At 41.2% G+C, this 21923-nt stretch overlaps 1 protein-coding gene across 2 annotated transcripts in view; it reads left to right on the forward strand.

Moving 5' to 3' along the window:
- The first annotated feature begins 4510 nt into the window (after positions 1–4510).
- The window catches only part of kcnq1.1 (potassium voltage-gated channel, KQT-like subfamily, member 1.1), a 43258-nt gene continuing 25845 nt past the window's right edge, over positions 4511–21923 (forward strand). For both annotated transcript variants that reach the window (XM_085275696.1, XM_085275701.1), the window contains exons 1-4: positions 4511–5122; positions 12235–12325; positions 21013–21139; positions 21695–21773. In XM_085275696.1, the coding sequence (XP_085131822.1) occupies positions 4761–5122; positions 12235–12325; positions 21013–21139; positions 21695–21773 (659 nt within the window). In that variant the 5' untranslated portion in view covers positions 4511–4760. The remainder of the gene's footprint in view (positions 5123–12234; positions 12326–21012; positions 21140–21694; positions 21774–21923) is intronic.

Raw genomic sequence — 21923 nt, forward strand, 5'->3', positions numbered from 1 at the left:
CTGCTCACAGTTAAGTCTGATTAACCCCTGTTACTTTCTTTTCTCTCTCTTTCTTTGTCTTTTTTTGATCTTGAGATCGAAGCGCAGACCCTTCATGATCTGCGGGTCCTCTGCAATCTTAAATAATAACAGCCCTCTGAAACGATGGCAGATCGGTTACAATCAGTTTGTCACTTTTATTGTTAAAGATTGAACATCAAATTTAGACCATTCCTGCAGAAAGTTGGTTAAATGGAGCTGTTTTTACTTTTGTTGTTGTAGCTTGGTATGGTACTTTACTAAATGTAGAATGTCTGCAACTAAGAAAATTATAACATTGATTTGTTTTTTCTTTTCTCTCTTTTTTTTTTTGCCAGGCTGCCTCTTTGGCCACTTGGACACCTCAGTGCTCTTTGGCATTGGTCCTGCTTTGCCTGTGTCACAGCAATAGTGAGATTAAACCTATCCAAACAGTGACTAAACGCAAAACTAAACCAGGAACAACAAACGCAAACAGTGCGAGGAAAAAACAACAGAAAAGATCACAGCCATGCAAATTACCCCGCAGTCGCTCCATCTGCCTTCATATGTGTGCTTAAATCAAGTATTTTAAACATGAGTTCTAATTATACAGCAAACACCGGAATAATGTTCATAGATGCACTCGAGGAAGAGCAATGTAGCTTCTCTTGTTATAATTTTACCGCATGTGACGACAGTAACTAAAGCTAATCAGGTAATGTTTCGAGTCATTCCCGTACCCTTTAGTGCTTTGACTGTTTGATCTTGTCACCCCATTGTTGTTTGCCAGAGTCCTTGATCTCATCATTATTAGTGCCTGCATGCAAATCACACGCAACCCACTTCCTCTTGTGTGGTGGGGGTGGCAGTCTGTACAAATGTGATAACTTCCGGTTGGTGGGTCTTACATACATAATAGTTTAATTTTTTTTATGTGTTCCAGTGCTGTTCCCTCACTGGCGTATGCACACTGCGAGGGATACACCAACTTTTGTTCTTCAATTGCAGGCAAAAGCGACAAGCATTTCTCAGGCTGCATTCAGGAGAGCCTTTGGAAGGGGACAGCCTTGTCATATCTGGTAAAGAAACACAGACTTCAAAGGATGCAGCCCTGAATGGGGCCACAGACAGCATGTGTACGAGAGCATCAGTGCACAGTGACGCACGCGGTGTAGACATTATTAATTGGGTTACATCATAAAACGTACAACACGAACACGTCTTCACGCATTATATGTTGTGGCTTCATTACTAAGGTCTTTACATGAATGGGCTTTGTCACTGATCAGTTGTTTATAAAGCCATCGAGGGATGGAGCCCATTTTCTTTATGTGTTTATATTACTCATAAATATGGAGGACAATAAAGTCTGAGATCCCATGACTAATTTCAACTGACTGGGCTGAACGCTTGGACAGACTGTTTGGAAAGACTATCTGTGGAGTACCCTGCGGAGACATTTCAACCTTATGTAACTACTTCTAAGTTCAACATATTTATGACCAGGAAGATGAGTCTACTGGAAACTGTTTGTATTCCACTGGTAATCTTTTTAAATGTTCTCTCTGTTCTCGCTCTCCCCCCCCCCCCCCCCCCCCCCAACACACACACACTTTTTTGTGTGTGTGTATTTGTGATCATTAGTTGGTTACAGTGCAATATTATTTCTTGTCTTCTCACTGCAAACTAAATTACGAGTTGCTGTTTTCTCAGCTGGGTGCCTGGGACAACAACAAAAAAAGAATCCCCTTTTCTAATCTGGATATGCCTGAGTGAATAACAATAGCTTTCTGACTGCCCTCTGGTGTCAACTTCAGTAGGAGGAGGGTGTCTTTTCTTTGAGGGGATTCAGTCTTCCAAATTGGTTGTTGAACATGAGTAACAATAACCAAAATTTTAATATTATTTGCTCACAAGAGTACAAAAAAGAAATAAAAATTAAAAGAAATTATGCAACATGACTGCATTAGGTGATGTGGAGTTGGAGTGTCCTCCGTTGATCATGTTGAATTCAGGTTGTTATTTACATTCAAAAATGCAAGTAGGAGTTATATTTTTTTTAATGCAGCAAAATCTTTTGTCTTTTTCGCTTAAAAAATGATTTTGCTGACTAATTGATAATCCAGATCTCATTACTTTTGCAATGACTAAGCATCTCTAAGTGTTGCCATTTTTGCTTTTAAATAGAAATTCAATATTTTATTTCCTCCGCACAATAAAATGCACATTGGAATGATGACATTTAGAATAATTGCCCTTTTTTATTATGAACAAAATCTCAAATGTAGAATTGTTTTAATATCTACCTGTCAACAGATCCTGTCATCACGTGGATGCCACTGGACTCCTATTAAAATCTGCAGTGGGGGACTTGTTTCTTCCTCCTTGCACTTTCTTAGTCAAGGTCACAGCTAAAAATGAATGAGTAACAGGCTAACTTTGTCAAACTAAGCTCCATGTATAAGAGTTTTCAATTAGCCTAACACCAGTGTTATTTTAGCTCATGTAAAGCAAGTAACATCCACATGTTCATAGAAATTTTAAGCTGCAGTAGATCGTATTATTCCAGTTTAAGAAGGTGATAATAGTAATACGGTCTCTCTTGTCAGTTGTTAAAAGCTATTTCATATTTTGTGCACTCTGGTCTGAGTGGATGAAAGAAAGAGATAAGAAGAGGATATCAAAAGGTGAAAAACCTAATAAAAACACACACTGGTGCACACAGTGCAGCGATGTTTAGTAGTTTCAATGGTGGTGTGGGGAACAGGTGTGCAGAGGAGAGCTCTGTATAGCTCCCAAACACCAATGACTTTCACACAATGACTGCTAATGTTAAACTTCAAACTGGCAGTTTAATGATGGAAAATGACTGAGGCTGAATGCCTCTTCAAACAATGGAAGGAAATTCTACGCACTTCTTAACACATTAATTCAGCCAATCAAGTGGTTTCTTTGCAGAAAAGGGGTTGGAGACACGTTTCGCACACACTGCTCATTACACATTTGTTCCAGTAGGCGTCTGTGTGTATGTGTAATAAAACAGGTTACTGAGGTCACGTCCTAACCTGCCAATATAGCAGTCGCATCATATACTGACAATATGAAATGATTAGCGCTGAATGAGACCTCTGGCCTTTATATGATACTGAATGCTCACCCGCTGTCGATAGAGACATTTAGGGAATCTGCAAAAAAGAAGAAGCCATCACATACCCATCTATCTATTCTGCGGCTTATCCAATTCAAGGTCGTTAGGCGGCTGGAAGCTATCCCAGGCAAAAAAAACAAGGTACACCCTGGACAGGTCACAGAGCTAACTCAAAGAGACAGACAACCATTTGCATTCACACTAACACCTATGGCCAGTTTAGAGTTTAGGATCACCAACCTAACCCCACTCAGTGCATGTCTTTGGACTATGGAAAGAAGGCAGAGAGAACCCACGTAAATATGGCGGAGAACATGCGAACTCCGGCCAGATGATGGATTCAAACCCAGGAACTTCTTGCTGTGAGGCAACAGTGCTAACCTGCCCTAGCTTCCTACCCTCAACCCCAACTGGTCACAAATCACTGCCCCTCCCCTCCCCTGGTTTTGCTGGAAGTTCTCTTATGTCAAAAGGGAATTTTTCCTTCCCAGTGTCACCAAGTGCATGCTCACAGATGATTCTATGATTGCTGGGGTTTTCTTAGTATTATTGTAGGGTATTTACCTTACAATATAAAGTCCCTTGAAGCGACTGTTGAATTGAACGAAATATAAACAACAACTTTAGTTGCTGTCTAATAATTTAATATCGATATGAAAAGACCTTTGAATGAAACGGGTTCCTTTTAATTTATATCGTGTGGTCACCCTTTTGTTTACACATTTGTTCAGTCTCTGCTACTTAAAGTGATTTATTATGCAGAAGTGAAACTCCATTAACATGTAAACTTAAGGTGCGAGGTGTCCTGATGTGCTTTGTTAAGAAGTTCTGGCCCAGCTGGACACGCGCGCATAAATGAACAGTGGCAGTTTCATTAACGTCGTCGTTTCAAAACTTACATTTAACTACTGATTTTATCTACTGTTCTGATTTTATCTGTTTTGATTTTATATACTGTTTTGTTTGTTTGTTTGTTTGTTTGTTTGTTTGTTAATTAGTTAGTTAGTTTATTTGCTTGTTTTAATCAATTTTAAATCATGCTTTTTATTTGTTCTTGTTTCTAATGTCTCTGTAAAGCACTTTGAATCACCTTGTTGTTGAATTGTGCTATACAAATAAACTTGCCTTGCCTTGCCTTGCCTTATAAAGCCAACTCTACTTTTAATAGAAATGCGTGTCACTGTTTTGCAGAGATGGTTTAATCCAAAGCTCGTCGCGCGACTGTGATGGAGTTCGCCAGGTTCAGATTGTTTTAAGCAGTTCTGCAGTCTGAACAGCTGGCGGCTCGCAGCGCACCGCCTGGCGACAGCTCTCCAAGCTGATAAGTGCCCTGAAAGTAGCAAGGGAGGGGGGGGTGTTCCATTGAAGGCTGGGACTCGCCATATCCTCGACAACCCGGAGAGCTGTAAAGTTAAATTAAAGAAACCCCGCTGGTGATCTGGAGCATTAATAACTTAGTTTATGTTACAGTTTTATGTGCCTTGGTGCGATCGGGCGCGCAACAGAAGGTGAGCGCACATGGGCGAACATTTGTCCGTTTGAGTCAGTGACCGAAAAAAATAACTGTGAAAAAAAAGTTAAGCCGGCGACAGAAGACTAACGGGAGGCTATAATGTCTAATTCTTCCGACCCTCGTCAGGAGAACACACGGAGGGGTTCTGGTTTGGCACGTGGAAAAAGACCACCGGATCTGGAGCTGTCAGAAATTACTTTTAGTGAGCCCGAAACAGGGACACCTGTGGGCAACAACACGTTTTGTGAAAGGGACAAAATGCCAGAGGACGGGTGTACCCCCAACGATATACCTCCCGTTCACCTCCACCCTTATTTTTCTCATCCCCGGATGTCTGTGCGGATGTCGGTGTACAGCACCGGGGTTCGTCCAGTCCTCACCCGAACCTACATCCAAGGGCGCGTGTATAATTTTCTGGAAAGGCCGTCTGGCTGGAAATGCTTCGTGTATCACTTCACAGTGTGAGTGTTTTTATTTTCCTAATCACCCAGATCCACTGGGTATTCAAGGGCATAATTGCAACTCTAAGATCCTAATTAAACAGGGAGTTAATTGCTCATGTAGAGCCTTGGAAGTCCTCACTACAAAGAACTGTTAATCCTATGAATTTTATAAAGATGCTACACAGATATCGCAGCACAACCGGAGGTCCCTTTAGGAACATTATATGGATATTTTAGTCTTACCGTGGCAGATTTTAAAAAAATGCATGTAATTCATCACAGACAAGAGAGTCTTGGACAAAACAAGCCTTCACAGGAGGAGTATAGGAATATTATACAGATCTTTCATTTGGGAGACTATTTTCCTCAGCACCAGTGGGCATTTAATTTTGCAGAACAGTTTGTGTGCAGCAAAGAGGTGTTTTGTATTCAGCAAGCCTCTGACAAGAGAACTTTAAAAACCAATTCAGCCCAGCAGGAAATGTTTCAGTGTTTTCCCTTCCTGACAGCATGATCGGTATGAAGGACTACCTTTTATAAAAACATAAAAGTGGGGTTTATCAAGTGTGGCTCAGGTTATATGGGATAAAGTACCACTGTCATGAAAATTAGAAAACTGATACTTTGTCTTTCTTGGCAAATGAAATGTTGTTACTGAGGATAAATACTGTACACCACTGATATCATGCTATCTTTGTGTTTCTTTCGTTATTTTTCTAAGTGTAACCCATGTCCAGTAAACTCACAGTCTGATATATCCAAGATGGAGAGTTCAGGCCCAGGTTTAGGAATGTGGGATATGATCTCCGAGCACAACCCCACCGTGTGCTGTCTGTCCCCACTTGCTGGCACTGATAGCAGGCAGCTAAACTTGGCAGCATGTGTGCTTTAGAGGAGGTAGTGGCCCTGTCTGGCAGTGCCACCCGGTGACCCTGTGGTGTCGGAGGTGATGCAGGGGAACTCGGCCTGTCAGAGCGGCTTACTCTCAGTGGCTCAAAGGGAGCAAAGGCAAACACAGTGCAACTCAAACATGTTAAAACATTACTGAGAATGAGTTGACACTGTAAAGTTAGTACTGTACAATTATAGGAAAATCTTGCAATGGTGTCTCAAGAAGGCAAAATCACAGGGGTTTGATGAGATTAGGTTACATGTGCAGGTGATCATTTTGGAAAACTGGGTTACGAGGTTTCCGCTCTCCTGACATTTTTTTTTCAAATTGAGAAATTCTTATTTGTTGGGTTTTTTTGTTGTTGTTGTCTGGGTTTTCTTTTTGCATGTAAAAGAAAAGATGTAAAAGTAAATGCAGGGCATCATAATACTCTGGGGATCACTGCGAGAGTCACACTGTACTTTGTATTCTGAAATTTGTACTAAATATAGTGATGTGCAAGCAGAATAATCACTTTCACCTTTCTAACTGTGTCCCTGTTAGCAGTGTACATGGTCAAAGGTAAACAAAGGAGAAACTGCCACGATTGGGAGATGGAGGGAGTCTTTTTTTCAGGACATAAAGGCAATTCGATGGCACCCTTTAATGGCAAAAATATTCTTAGTGCCGCACATACAGATTCAGCTTTTTGAAAAATGGAGTACATTTGAAGATATTCAAAACGATTAGATTAGATTAGATTAGATTAGATTAGATTAGATTAGATCATTAGGTTTAATATGGTGGCGTATTGTTGTGCATTTAAGACAGAGCTTTATTGCTACTATGAGAGCAGCAGGTGCTTGCTGTAAGTATAGTGTGTAACCATGCAGCAGGTTTTTAGTGTCAGCTTAGTACCTTGTTTTGCAAATGTTTGAGTGGGAGAAAGGCAGTTAGGAACAAGTACCGCCTTATCACTGACCCAGAACTCAAACACCAGAGTGACCCAAAGCCTTATCAGAAGCGCGTGTGTGTGTGTGCGCGTGCGCGCAGGTGAATGCATATGTAAGTCAGTTTAGTGATATAGCATGCTTTAAGGGTCTGAGGAATGTTTCATTATGTTTAAAAAGAAAGGGCCCATGCATTTCCTTTGAAATGATCATAAAATATACTTAGCTATTGGAAAGAAAGCCTCGCTCCACATATTGCTTTTCTTGTAGCACCACATTTAAAACGAGTCTTGAGTGCCACAGTAAACTCAGCATTGTGTTATGAAGCCATTCCACATGCTGGTGATGGATCAATCAACTGGGAAATGAAGAGAAAAATCAAATGAAAAGTGTTTGTTTTTTCAGACTAACTAGCAGAGGATGTTCAGTCAAAGACAACTTTAATAAGAAGATTTAATAAGAAGAGACATCAAGTTATTCTTTTCAATTAAGCAACTTTTTTTCCCTCCAGTTTAGATGGAGCTAAGATCTAAGTTACCCAGTGAAGCACATACACAAGACTACTCATCATCTAGGAGCTGGTATCTCTGAACTATTAACCCTAACCCGATATCGGCCAAAGTTTTGGCTGAGTTTTCTTTATAGTTTTCTTTTTCTTTTGATTGATTTATCTCTGTTTTATTGCGGGGGGTTTCATGGTACGTGACAGCTGAATGAAAGAGCTAGTTATATGGTCAGCAGCATTGCTACTCTTATCCTTTCCCCCACTTTGTCTCTACACTCGCTGCACAACAGACTGCAAGTGAATGTGTCCATCAATAATAGATAGGAGCAAAGCTTTGAGCTTTTGTTTAGAGTTCAGTGGTGCCTATGTAGCTTAGCCGATGTATTATTTTGTCCGTTGCTACACCAAGCCCACGGGTGCCAGACAGCAACACAGAGCCTGTATTATCTATAGGCCTGGAGGTCAAGGAAGTGAAATATGATGGTGCAGTTATAGTGGAGAGGGACTGACAAGTTAGATAGTCTCCGATGAATATAAAGAAAGCAGAAGTGTATGCTCAGCATACCGAGTGTGTATGTTTACAGGGATTTCAAATGCTCTGAAATAATTTAAGCGGCGCTTCACTGACAAATTACAACCATTAGCATAACAGAGTGTATGGTTTGGAAAGTTTGATGTTCAGCTGTGTTTCTTTTGATCTTCTCTTTAACTGCCTCTGTCACAGATTAGCATAAAGTCTGACAAATTACACTATGTTCTTACCGGTGAACATTTTGACCTTTTTTGTGTAATGTGGCTCGCTCTTCCTCGATGTATTTACTTCCATTTTTACAGGCAGCAGTCTGAAGATGTCGTTTTGAAGAGTCAGCTTACTGTGCTGCATTATCTACTTGTTCGGTCCTTTCAGACAAGACAAGCTGCTTTAGCTGTGTTATGCACCAGCCCTGAGCAGGTTTCTCCTCAGTCTTTTATCTGTGTTGATGTGTGGCGTGCACATTCATGCCTGTGTGTGCGTGTGTGTCTGTGTCTGTGTTTAAGCTAAACACAGACACACACAGGGGGTTATTTCGATTCCTGGCCAGTCTTCAATGAACTGAAGCTGTAGCGTGTGGCGATAAGGGTTTTCGTGGTGCAAACACTGACTGGAAACTGTAACTCTCCACATGTAAAGTTTCCATACAGGAGTGTTTTCACATTGGAACAAGACAATGAATATTTAGGGCTGTGGTGGCTTTGGAGGTGATGGGGTGAGTTCATGTAGCTTCAGGTTTCACTCGCCACTAAAGCTGCAGTGTCCCTGATATGAGTCTGGATTGTACTTAGTGCCAACTTTGGCACCTAAAGTAGATTAGACTAATAAAATTGGGTTTTTTTTCTTTTCCTTTTCTTTCTTTTTTTGTTGGTCGTTTTATTTTACATTTTTCAATCATCTAAGCATTTTACAGCTCCAGCTGTCACCATATTTGTGTACAGTTAAATTAGTTACAGCTGTCATTCTTATATAGCCGGGAGTATAGAAACAACTGAGGTGTTGTTTTTCTCGCACATACGTACACACACATACACAGTGTCTATGTGTGCACTGCAGTGATACAACAGATGGACTCTCTGCAGTAAATGTAGTTAGCATTGTAATTTCCAAACTCTACAGCATTATAGCTGCTGAAGGTTCTCTATGTCGAAGAGCAGCAACTCATTTAGAAGAAGACTCACTTATTCACAGATGTTGTCACCGAGGTCAGCGTTGGTAACATTATACAGTGATATTTCCTTAGTAAACAAGAGAAATTTCAGTGGGGTCCTGCAATTAATCCTGGAACTTGGAGCTATGTGAAGGTTAATCAGCTGAAAGTAACGTCATCCAAATAACCTGATAATGTTATCTCTCTAAATGTCACAGGACTAGCTGCATGTTTGCAGGTTGTCTCGGTTTTGGTTTAATTTGTAGATTAGGTAGCTCATATGTCACTTTCATCCAAGTGGTAACTTCAAACAGCATTACTCTTAGCCCTCCTCCGAAAGAAAGAAACACTTACTACATTTGCAGTTTGCCTTAAATAAATAATTAAATTAAACTTTTTCTTTTTATCTTTGAAAGATTTTTATTTCACCTGTTTAGTTATATAAAAAGTAAATTTTTTAAGTGATGTTGTTTGTATTCATGTTGCTTTCCGTGTGAAAAACGGGTAATTATTCACTATAATTCTGTAGCTGTTTGGTTAAGTAACATACACATATCCACTTGTAAATCTGCTTTTCCCAAAAGAAACAAAAATCACACATAATCTGGTGTTCTTTAACATGTGTACAATGTAGATATGTTAAAGATATGTGCAAAGCTTTTTTGTTTTATTGGGGTTTTTTGATCAGTGAGCCACTTAACACTGACCTATGATTCATTCAGGTATAACCTAACTCACTGGATCAAGCAGTTTTGAGTTTACACACACGTTAGCAGACAGCCCATTTTAAAATGTATCTTTAGGCACTCTCTTACTTGCAGCCTGTCACAAAAGCACATATAATTCTTTCCTTGAATCTAAAATAAATAAATAAATAAATAAAATGCCAAGAACAGCACAGTTTGACAGGCATAAAATAGCATTTTTGTACCAACAGGGTGATTCCCAAAGAGCTATTGGCCAAAATCTTGGCACATCTCAGCATTGTGTACAGAGTGTCCTTCAAAAAATCAAAGGAAACTGGACAAGTGGAGGACAAAAGAAGAGGCAGCCCTCAAAGAAACCATCTGCAACAGATGAACATTATAAGAAAGTCGTGTACTTGGAAAAATTGAGAAAAAAAAAATCTAGCAATGACCTGACACAAGACCTGAGAGATGTATCTGGCCCTTCATTTGATCCAGCTACTGTTTACTGAAGCCTCATCAGAAATAGTCTCATTGGAAAAGCAGCTGTCAAGAAGCTATTCTTAAAGAAAGAAAACAGGGAGAAAAGGCTGAGGTACACGAAAACTGGACTGAAAATCAGTGGCAATAGGGCTTAAGGAGGGATGAACACTATCAGTCATGGATAGGCTTCCTCAGAGCCCAGAGCTAAACAATACTTGAAGCAGTGTTGGGTTGTCTTGAGAGAGAATGGAACAAAAGGCACCCAACGTCCAAAGAATAGCTTTGAATGTCCTTCAAGAAGCCTGGAGAGGTATTCCTGAACACTAAGAAATTGCAAAAAAAAAACTTGCTTAAGAGAGTTCAGGCTGTGTTTAAGATTAAAGGTAATCATAACTCTGTTGACTTCCAGGCTTGTTAGAATTGTACAAACTCTGTTTTTCCCATGTATGTTTGCAGAGACACAGCAATACATTTGTGTCTGAGTTAGTCGTCAAAGTTTTCTTCTGTCTGACGGCAGGCAAAAACACTGACATTGAAACAAGAATCCATTCAGAAGTTTTGCCCTTTATCAGCAACATTCCATTCCCAAGGTAACGGAAATGAAAAGCCAATCATTTTAACCTTGGCCCTCCTGGCAACTTTTCGGCGAAGTATCGCATGACAGTTCTGTTAAGCTGCCAAAGTGCGAGTACACTGCTCGGTAACACGGCCGTGGCATCACTGGTGACATCATAATGAAGTGAAAGAGGACAGTAAAATACTATCTTAACTGTGGTGTCATATGGGATCAGAGATATGACTAGAAACTGTGTTTAACTCTGGTTCTCAGCAATGCACCCTGTGATTTAAAAGTAGATCATATGTGATGAGCAGCTGTTGAATTATTGGCTAAAGAATTGCAATGCTTAACACTAGCATTACTTGAGCTCTGTAAGCTGAGGTTACTGCAGTACTGCAATGATAAAAATTTAAAACACGAACGTCTGTCTTGTTGGACTGAAGCACATGTGAGAAGGTTATGGGTTTGAAAATGGTTTATCACTTATATTACAGTTAGTCCTGCTTTTCCACCTTCCTTTAATGTCGTCAAATTAAACAAAACCTTTCCCTTTGACTTTTATGAACAGCAGAGGGAAAAAATCAATAAAATTGATGTTATGTTACAAGGTACTGTGTAGACTTTTTAAATAAAGTCTGCTCTTTTCTTTCAAATAACAAAAACATTGTTAGAATTTAATCTCAAGGTCACATGGGTAGTAGGTTTTTGGTTTAGTGTCACAGCAGTTTAAAGCTTTATATCAACAATATATATTACTCAAGTAGTATGAGGAGTTTCAGACATCTCATTGTTTCTGCATTTGAAATGCTTGTGACCTTGAGAGGGATAAGGAGAATGTTAAAGAGCAATTTCATGTTTGTTGATACTGCTTGTGGGTTGTGTGCAAACCAGTGTTCCTATTATTTGACAAGTTTATCATGTGCTTTGCATTCATATGGTTGAGTTCAAAAGGTTCCTACTATTTCCTCCAGAGGGCTGTCCTTGAATGTTTTCTCAGATTCAATCAAATACTTTTCATGGTAAAAATACAACATAATGCCATGCTGTCTGGAACCTTCTTTTTTTTGTAAGGTTGTTCAGAAGCTTAAACCCAAAGCAGACACCAAAGCTGACTGAATTTTTGCAGCTTAAATCAAAGTGTGAACTGCTGACATAAATATGAGGTGAGGTATTGAAAAATGGAGTGAGGATTTTGCAGTTACATGTCTTGACTGACAATTTATGCAAACTTTTGACTTAGGGAAAATAAAACTGATTGATAGTGAATATCCATTTGGCTAGTAGTATGCAATTGGATGTTATAAAAAATTATGGTGCTATGTATGAACTGTATTGTAAAACTTCATAAAACCTTTTAATCAAGATTAATGTATGTTCTCTTTCATTCTCTGCAGATTTCTGATAGTTTTGGCCTGTTTGATCCTCAGTGTTCTCTCTACCATTCAGCAGTACCAGGCCCTGGCGCATACAACACTCTTCTGGGTGGTGAGTGTTCAATTTTAAAATTAAGAAAAGGAACAACTGAGATTTTCTTAAAGAACATTGGTTTGTGCCTGGTTTGTTGTTATTTGGGTTTTTTCTTGTGTATAGAGCTTTACATAGCGTGGACAACAAATTTTACAATAGCTTTAATATTTCATCCAGAAGGTACCCCTGTCCGATGCTGGAACCGCCTCAACTGTTTAGACAAACAGTGGCTTTACTCTGAGCTCCTCCAAAATGACCAAGCGTCTCACCCTATCTCCAAGCAATGGTCAAGACATCCGATTCTTGTATCTCAGATATTATTTTTTTGGTCATAGCTCACAGCTTATGCCCATAGGCAAGGATAGGAATGTTACCAAGTAGATGAGTTAAAGTATCTCTGTGTAGACTGTGTAGACATTAACATCTTTAAATATACCTTGTCATTATATAAAATTTTAGTGATACTGACAAGAAATTTTCATAATTACGTGACATTTTTTTATATTGTGTCTGTTTATGTAAAAGCAAAAAAGGTCCTTTAGTAGCCATTGTGATTATGACAATAGAGACAGACTGAGTCAGATACTGTATTCTGCAGGTGATTAGTTGTTTGCTGTTCTTTTCCCTTTTATCAGTTAATGTTTATTTCATCTAACCATGGCCATTCCATGACCTTAGCTTAGAGTGAGGCCTATAAATAATGCAGCATTCTCATGCTGTAATCTCCTCTGAAGTGCTGAAGGCTCAGTTACCACCTTTTAATACATAATCAAACCAACCAGGACACAGTGACTGAAGATACCACGGGGGAAGAAAGAATTAATACTATGGATTCCAAAAAAAGATCTGTTTGCACATAATCATAAAGAAGGTGTTTGCTAGATGCTCAGTGACCCAGCGAGTACTAGAGGGACTACTCTCTCTAGAGGTACCAAAGTTTATGACATAAAAACAATCTGATTTTGTTCCTGATGGTCTGCTGTAAGCTTCAAGTAGGCATACAAGGAATAAAAAAGGAGTCACTGTGGAACAGGAGGTCCTGCTACCGTACCTCATGTTGTGCTATAATAACCACACACATCCACAGGTACAGTCACGGCCACAATTCACATTTCATTTGACAACAGAAATGAGTCATGGGGCTCATAAGCAGGGGGCTACGAAACAGGTTTGCAATTATTTTATGAATATATTGTTTGCTGTATTGAATTCACTGACAGTTTCCAAGGTCCTCGTGTCAAATCTGCTGTGCCGTATGACCAGACAAACTACCAAATACACGTCACAACAACACTTTCAAGCAATTACTGACAGTATCGGGATCTTCATGCTTGATGGTTGCAGTGATCCACGAAAGGTAGCAATGTGCGAGTACAAGATAAGGAAAAGAAGACAGTTCTAAAAAAATGTATGGATATATTTTTTAAGGTTGTAGACTTACTTGTTAGGCTGTAAAGATATGCAGGGTGCGTTTGCCAAGAAATGCTGAATCTAAACTGGTTTTGTGTATTTTTAATTATCCTGATCAGCAGTCTGTGACCCACTTGTTTCTGAAAGACGGAAGAAGTGTGACCGAGGTTTAAAAGAATACAAATCAAAAGCAAGATTCACCTCTTTTTCTCACAGCCTGTCCTCCCTTTTGAGTCTCCTCATCCGATCTTTTATATGACTTCTATCATCTGCTCGGCACCTTTGTTTTGTCTCTTTGTGTTGGCCTACGTAACACAAACAAGCCCAATTGGGATGCAGAAGGCTTCTGTTCTTTGCTAAACAGCTGTCTTTAAATCAGTTTTTAAAAATGATGATGGTGCAATTAACAGTAAATGGTAAATGGCCTGTATTTATATAGCGCTTTACTAGTCCCTAAGGACCCCAAAGCGCTTTACATATCCAGTCATCCACCCATTCACGCACACATTCACACACTGGTGATGGCAAGCTACATTGTAGCCACAGCCACCCTGGGGCGCACTGACAGAGGCGAGGCTGCCGGACACTGGCGCCACCGGGCCCTCTGACCACCACCAGTAGGCAACGGGTGAGGTGTCTTGCCCAAGGACACAACGACCGAGACTGTCCAAGCCGGGGCTCGAACCGGCAACCTTCCGATTACAAGGCGAACTCCCAACTCTTGAGCCACGATCGCCCTCGGCCTGCAGTTTGTCGTGGAGGTGGATGCCTCGGACACAGGGGTGGGGGCCATTCTATCCCAGCAACAGAAGGGTAAGCTCCATCCCTGTGCCTTCTACTCTCGCCGTCTCTCATCTACTGAACAAAATTATGACGTTGGGGACAGGGAACTGTTAGCCATTAAGCTCGCTCTAGAGGAATGGCGTCCCTGGCTGGAGGGCGCTGCCCAGCCGTTTGTAGTTTGGACAGACCATAAAAATTTGGAATATATCCGTTCAGCGAAGCGGCTTAATGCCCACCAGGCTAGGTGGGCCCTGTTTTTCACAAGATTTCAGTTTACTATAACCTACAGGCCAGGTTCCCGCAACACCAAACCCGACGCTCTCTCTCGTCAATTCACTGCCTCTGAGGAGACTGCTCGAGACTCTCCCATCATTCCCCCCTCGTGTGTCATTGGGGCCCTGACGTAGGAGGTTAGGAGGTTGAACCAGCCATTAGGGGGGCCCAACGAACAGAACCAGACCCAGGAACTGGTCCTCCTGGACTACTCTTTGTGCCCTTCAAGAAGCCTGGAGAGGTGTTAATCAGCCAACCTCTGGTCTCCTTCAGCCCCTGCCTACGCCAAGCCGCCCCTGGTCCCACATCGCTGTTGATTTCATCACGGGATTGCCACCTTCGTCAGGTAACTCTGTCATTCTATCATTGATCGTTTTTCTAAAGCAGCTCACTTTGTTGCCCTTCCCAAGCTTCCCACGGCCCTGGAAACCGCCCAGCTCCTGATGAACCACGTCTTCCGTCTCCATGGAATTCCGGTGGATATAATCTCAGACAGGGGTCCGCAATTCACGTCTCGTGTGTGGAAGGAGTTCTGTTCCTCCCTGGGAGCTCAGGTCAGTCTTTCCTCTGGCTTTCACCCGCAGACTAAGGGTCAAACAGAGCGAGCCAATCAGGAGCTTGAGGCGGCCCTCCGATGCGTGGCCTCCACCCATCAGACCACCTGGAGCAAGCAGCTCCTTTGGATTGAGTACTCCCACAATAGCCTCACCTCCTCGGCCACCAGAGTGTCCCCTTTTGAGGCGTCTCTGGGTTTCCACCACCTCTGTTTGCCGCTGTAGAGGGTGAGCATTTCGTACCTTCTGTCCAGCAGCACATCCAAAGGTGTTGGCGCGCTTGGAGGACCACACGGGCTGCCCTTCTCCGCACAGCTGAGCAGAACAAGTGCCTGGCGGACCGCCATGGGACCCCGGCACCAGTTTATGCACCCAGACAAAAGGTTTGGCTGTCGACCAGATTCATTCCGCTTAGAGCTGAGTCTAAGAAACTGTCTCCTATCTTTATTGGTCCCTTTGTGATTGACTCTCTGGTGAACCCGGTGTCGGTCCATCTTAAGCTGCCCTGAAACATGCGGATCCACAATGTTTTTCACGTCTCTCAAGTGAAGCCCTGTCTTTCCAGCCCCCTGTGCCCTCCTTCCAGGCCCGCCCGGGTCATCGATGGCCATCTGGCCTTCACCATCTCGCGCATCATAGATGTCAAGCGCAGGGTGCGTGGTTTGCAGTACCTTGTGGATTGGGAGGGCTACGGAATGGAGGAGCGGTCTTGGATCCCACGTGCGGCCCTTCTGGACAGGAACATGGTGCGGGCGTTCCATGACGCTCATCCTGAGAAGCCTGGGGGTCGCGGGGAGGCTCCCGTTGGGGGGGAGGGGGGTACTGTCACGGCCTGGAGGTTCAGCTGGTCGCTGATTCTCTCCCCCCCAGGGCGGAACTCGTTATGGGTTCACCCCCTCGGAGGAGGAAACACCTGTGCCTCATCAGTGTGGATGGCATTTAAGCCAGGAAGCAACGGCTGTTCTTCGCTGGATCGTTGTGAGAATCGCGTCAGTGAAAGTCAAGCGTCTAGCAAGTGTTTTTCCATGTAGTTGTGTGTTTGGGATCTAACGAGCATTTCTTTGTGTGCAGACCCTCTGGACTATTTTCCCTGGTGTCCCCTGAGTGACGAGTGTCCGAGTGGATTCATGTTTGGAGAGAGACAAGAGTATTCACCTGGATTTCCCCCGGAGCCCTGCCCCTCTCACCTTTTGTAGATAGCACTGCCTCACACCTTTTGTATATACACTCATTGGACATTGCTCATTAATAAATTCTCTTGTGTGCATCAATCCCTGGAGTCCAGTGCGTGAGTCCACCTTGTACACCGTGACAGTTAGAGTAAACAGATGTTTCATTTTGACCATTTTTTTGTTTTGAAACCCCAAATGTCAGTGTGTGCTGTTTAAAAAAAAAAAACAATCTATTTCATTTATTGATGGCCCTGACCGCTGCATTACAAAAAAAACAACAACAAAAAACATTTTAGGGACAGTTTTGCTCATACTATATAAGTGACTTTTCTACAAACAATTTCAGTGTGTCCCGCTGGCCTAAGAGGGCAAAAGCGCCTCCTCTAAAATCAATAGTAAATGAGATCAACTTAACCCCGAGACACCAGCAGCTGAGCACAGAGGAGCTGTCTGGGTGATGAGTGAGTCACTCAAGCTTGGATAAAAGAAAACCTAAAGAAAGGATAAAAAGGATTTTGAGGAGGACTGGAGCGTGCCACATGTGACAAGTTCACCTTGGCCTGAGGATAATGGGATAAAATAGTCATGGTGGGTCATGAGTCGGCACATCTCAAATCCTACAGGTTTATTTTCTGCTTCATATACAGGGCTGCTGTGTGTTCTTCTGTTTAAAAGTCAGACTTGTAATTTAAAAAAGAAACCAAAAAAGTCTGAAAGTCTTTTATTAATAAATACTATGGTATCATCAAATATACATGCATTTTATTGCAACCTGTTTTTCTGCCTTAGGTTCACCCTCTGGAGATATTTAATCTTCTTATTCTTCTTTTCTACACAGATAATGAATAATTAATATTTGCTGCTAAAATCTCAAACATTCATCTCTTCCATCCTGCATCCCTGAGGGACTGTTTTGTACTTTGTGCTTTCTAGTTTAGAGATTTGCTCTGACCCTGCTACTCTTTCATTCTTTCCTCCCCCACCACTGAAGCCTCTCCTTTGTCTTGTTTCTTTCTTCCTGTATGCTCAAGGTTAACAGAAACCTCTCTGTTCTTTAGTTGGAGATGGAGCTTTGGCTGGCACTGTGTAGTAGTGTTTTTGGCCAGATGCTTGGCGGTTTGCCCAAAGGATTCACATTCTCAAAAGAATTTGTTTATTTCTTTTTGGATCCAGAGCACCGTGACCTATTTAAAGTATAGCTGCATTGTTTTTGAGTGTGTCAAAGTGCAAAGGAATTCAGGCAATCTAAGCTGGCTGACCTGGAATTTCACTAATGGAGACCAGTAACTCATCCTTCAGTGTAGATTACTATTAAATAGATTTGGGGGGGGGGGGGGTGGACACCAAAGGGTGGGATCTCAGCCTGGTTGGGGGGCTCCTTGGCCTCCCTCCTGCTGTGTGCCCAGCCCGGAGGCTGCGGTCTGTGACCGGCTCCCGGTGCAGACGGCTCTCTGTTATAATGTTTCCTCACTTGGCTCATGCGAGCCCAGCCCAATTTTTACTCTTTAAGTGTGCGCGTGTGTGTATGTGTGTGTGGGTGGGGGTGGGGGGATATATGTGTATTGAGAGTGTGGGGAGTGAGTTGGAGGGTGGGGTGGGCTGCTTTTAACTATGTAAAGCACTTTGTGCTACATTTTTTCTGTATGAAAAGTGCTTTATAAATAAAGATTGATTGATTGATTGATTGATTGATTGATTGATTGATTGATTGATTGATTGATTGATATAGTGAGAGTCTAACATAAGGGAACGAGGCAGGAATGAGAATCAGTGATTTGTCTCGGTCAAAAGAAATCTTGCATTGAGGACTTCAGGGAAGGACCCTCAGCGTGGAGACAATGATTTCAGGAGGTGTTTTCGATTTGTTGTCACCCCCCTTGTGGTTCTCATAATAAGACAAAAAGGATGGAAGAAGCAGAGTTGGGTGGGTTTGTAGGGGTGAGGGATTTGAGAGGAGTGAGATCTAGCGTAGCAGCGGGGCTAGGCACGAGAAGCTGGATGAGAATGAGGATTGATCTTTGCCACCTTTTTTTCGCTTGTTCACCCCCCCCCCCCATTTCCCCATTTTCCCTTCTGTAAATAGCTTCCTTGTCAAAATGTGCTGCATTGTTTTCTTCTAAATAAAAAACAGACAGCTGTGTTTAGGTTCGATTTCTGACCAAAGGACGCATCCTTAAGGTCTTGTAAACAAAAAACGATAAATTCCTAATCTTAACTAATAATTGTTTGCAAAATCATTTTTCTCTCTAAATTCCGAAAACCACATCGTCTTAGCTCACGTCTTATCTACTCTGTGACTGATGGCATGTTGTCACCTGTCAGTGAAATAGAGTAAAACCACTGTCAGTATTCTGTCTATCAGCTGTCTATAACACTGTTGTCACGTGCAGACACAAGACACAAACACTAAAAAAAATTGCTCTGCAGTACCCGAGGTAAAGAAAACTTTTAACTCAAGCTCCACGATTCACACCAGAGCTTTTGATGTAGAAATCCTTGCTGCAAAATTAAATACTTTAACATTTTACATATTAGCTTCCAGGAACACACTTTAGCATATTAATAATCCAATTTTCATTTTACAAGGTTTACATTTTTAGCTCAAATAATGAAAACAGCTCCAGAAGCTCTGAGATTTTGCCCTTAAAACACAATTTGCTCATCCAAAAAAAAAGAAAAGGAAAAAAAAAACTAAGGAAAGGTTAGTGATTTACTGTCAGACAGCTGCTATCCTGAGACGTGGAGTTTATTGTTGCCCCATCAGTGCCGTCCACATAGTCCGAGAACCGCTGGGTTACACAAGCGATGTAGCTTTTAATGATAAGTATATCTTAAATATGTTGATAGGCTGCTTTTAGGCTTTGCTAGCTTTAGACCAGATTAGTTCCTACAATAGATGGTAAAAAGTTACCATTGTTATACGCCCCACTGCTTTTTGCGCCACCATTTTGAAGCCTTTAAGTTTGCAACTTCCGTTTTAGCATCTTGATTTTTTTAAACTGGGTGAACCACATTTGACAAGGAAATGTGGCTAAGAGTAGCACTGGCTGCTAATTTGGTTAGCAAGGTGCATTGACAGGCTAATACTCAAAGATCTTAAAGAAATTTGGACTTACCTATCACATAAAGGTACTAGGACACTAAACAAGCATAACTTTAAGCCATAATACATTTTAAATGGGTTATTAAACTATAACTGCTTTGCTATTATCACAAAGAGGGAACTTAGCTTAAGAGAACGCAATAGTAAACATTTTTCTGACACAATGTGACAAGAGGCGCAGGTCTGACTGTGGGATAGGACTTCTAACTGAAAATTCCTTAGCCAGTGAGCCAGTGTCATACTATAGCTAATCACCATTTTAAAACATAGTATGACTGAGAGTTACAAAACAGACTGAACCTGTTATTCTGTAACACCCATAATCACTGACTGAGAACATCAGCTCAACAGGAAAGTGTATACAGTAGTGCGGTCAGAAAGCTGTTTTCAGTTAGTGTTCAGATACAGTATGACTTTAAGGCATTTTCACATTGGCTATTTTTCTAGCTCTGAAACTGTGTCAATGCTTGGATTTAATTATTTGGGGCAAGCTGCAAATTATATTCACGAAACTTTCACATTGGCTAATTAGTCAGTATAACCTAAGAAACTGTCACTGGGCTACCAGCTGCTATGAGTTTTCTCTCCTCTACACTGTCATTGTAGACAACTAAGCTAGGCTAACAAGCTGCTGGCTGTAGCTTCACTGTACAGAAAAATGAGTGGAACTTCAGATAAAATCAAGTATCTTTTCTAGAATGTTTAAGTTTTTGTTCTATTAAAAGAAAAATATCAAAATGGATAGTTTGCCTTCCTCTTTAAAACCACCTTAATCCTTGGGTAACATTTGCATGTGAGCAGCTAATGTAGCTTCAAGCTGCCACAATCAGCAGTAATGGGTGGGCTACAGAGGTCTTATAACCTACTTTTTTTCTCACTGTACACCTCCAGATTTTCATCAAATCCCAGCTGATGCTGACTCAAGTACTCAAGTCACTCTGAAATATATCAGATCTTATACGACTCTCTCCGGAGATAGAAAGACTTTATGTAACATTGCTCACATATATATTCTTCAAGATTTAATAACTTGGATGCGTAAAATAATCAAAATCCAGTTTCAAAATCAACTAAATAGAGATAAAGATTATTGAACCACCTGTCAGAAAGCACACATACCTTATTTTATCGGGTACATTAAATTATTTTAACAGCTGACTCAAATCAATGATGTGATACAAATAGGAAGTAGCAAATGGAGTATGCACAGAATGAAAATGAATATTTGACAAATTGGAAGTGTTATCAGGTTTATCTTGGTCATTAATAAAATTTTATCCATATTATTTGTAACACAAACATTGTTTTAGTCAAAGCAGCTGTTCAGCCGTTTTTGGACCGAACATCCTGCAGCAGCATCTGATGTTTGTTTTTTTCTGCCTCCCTCCCTCTCCCTCATTTGTCTGACAGGAGATTGTCCTTGTGGTGTTCTTCGGTGTGGAATATTTTGTCCGCCTTTGGTCAGCAGGCTGCCGCAGTAAATATGTTGGCATCTGGGGCCGACTACGCTTTGCCAGGAAGCCAATATCTGTTATAGGTAGCAACACAACCCCCGTGTGCACACACACACACACACACACACACACACACACACACACACACACACACACACACACATATCTTTACACATGCATGCTGACAGACGTATCACTCCCCACCCACGCACAAAATTTAAACAATATCTGTAATATACCCTGAGCTTTATCCCAAAATGAGATATTTAAGACAAATTCAGCATGAAATTAAAACTGTCACTGCAATACTTCTTCCACCTTCAGCTTGTTATTCTTAAATTTGATGCCTCCAGGTGTTTTTTTTTAATATGTTGCAACGAAAATTAGTATTAATAATGTTTGTAACCCGTCTAAGCTAAATTGATTAATAGAATCATTCTGAAATGAAAACTGATGATAATTTCCTAAAATAACACTTTCTGTACTTTCTTCTTTGACCCCCACCGTCCCACCCCACCCCCATATGGAGAACAACACTTCTTCATTTCTTGTTGTATTAACATCATAATCATGAGTGTAAAATTATTATTGGTTATGGCATATGTAGGCTTAAGACCCCTCATTCTCTATTAATGCAGATCTGATTGTAGTTGTTGCTTCGATAATTGTGCTGTCAGTGGGCTCCAAAGGCCAGGTCTTTGCAACCTCTGCTGTAAGGTAAGAGACTGTGTCTAGTATGTACAAGCAGAAACTTTGTGGCCATAAGTATGAAGATGCTTTCTGTACCTCTGGCCTTGATAACATAACTATGTGCCCCTGCACAAAGCCAGATCCATAATGAATGATTTCATCAGTTTGGGGTGAAAG

Source organism: Mchenga conophoros, linkage group LG1 (genome assembly GCF_057382185.1).
Source record: "Mchenga conophoros isolate Kocher_MC1m ecotype Shallow Benthic linkage group LG1, M_conophoros_male_GT1.1, whole genome shotgun sequence".
In the NCBI taxonomy this organism is placed as follows: domain Eukaryota; kingdom Metazoa; phylum Chordata; class Actinopteri; order Cichliformes; family Cichlidae; genus Mchenga; species Mchenga conophoros.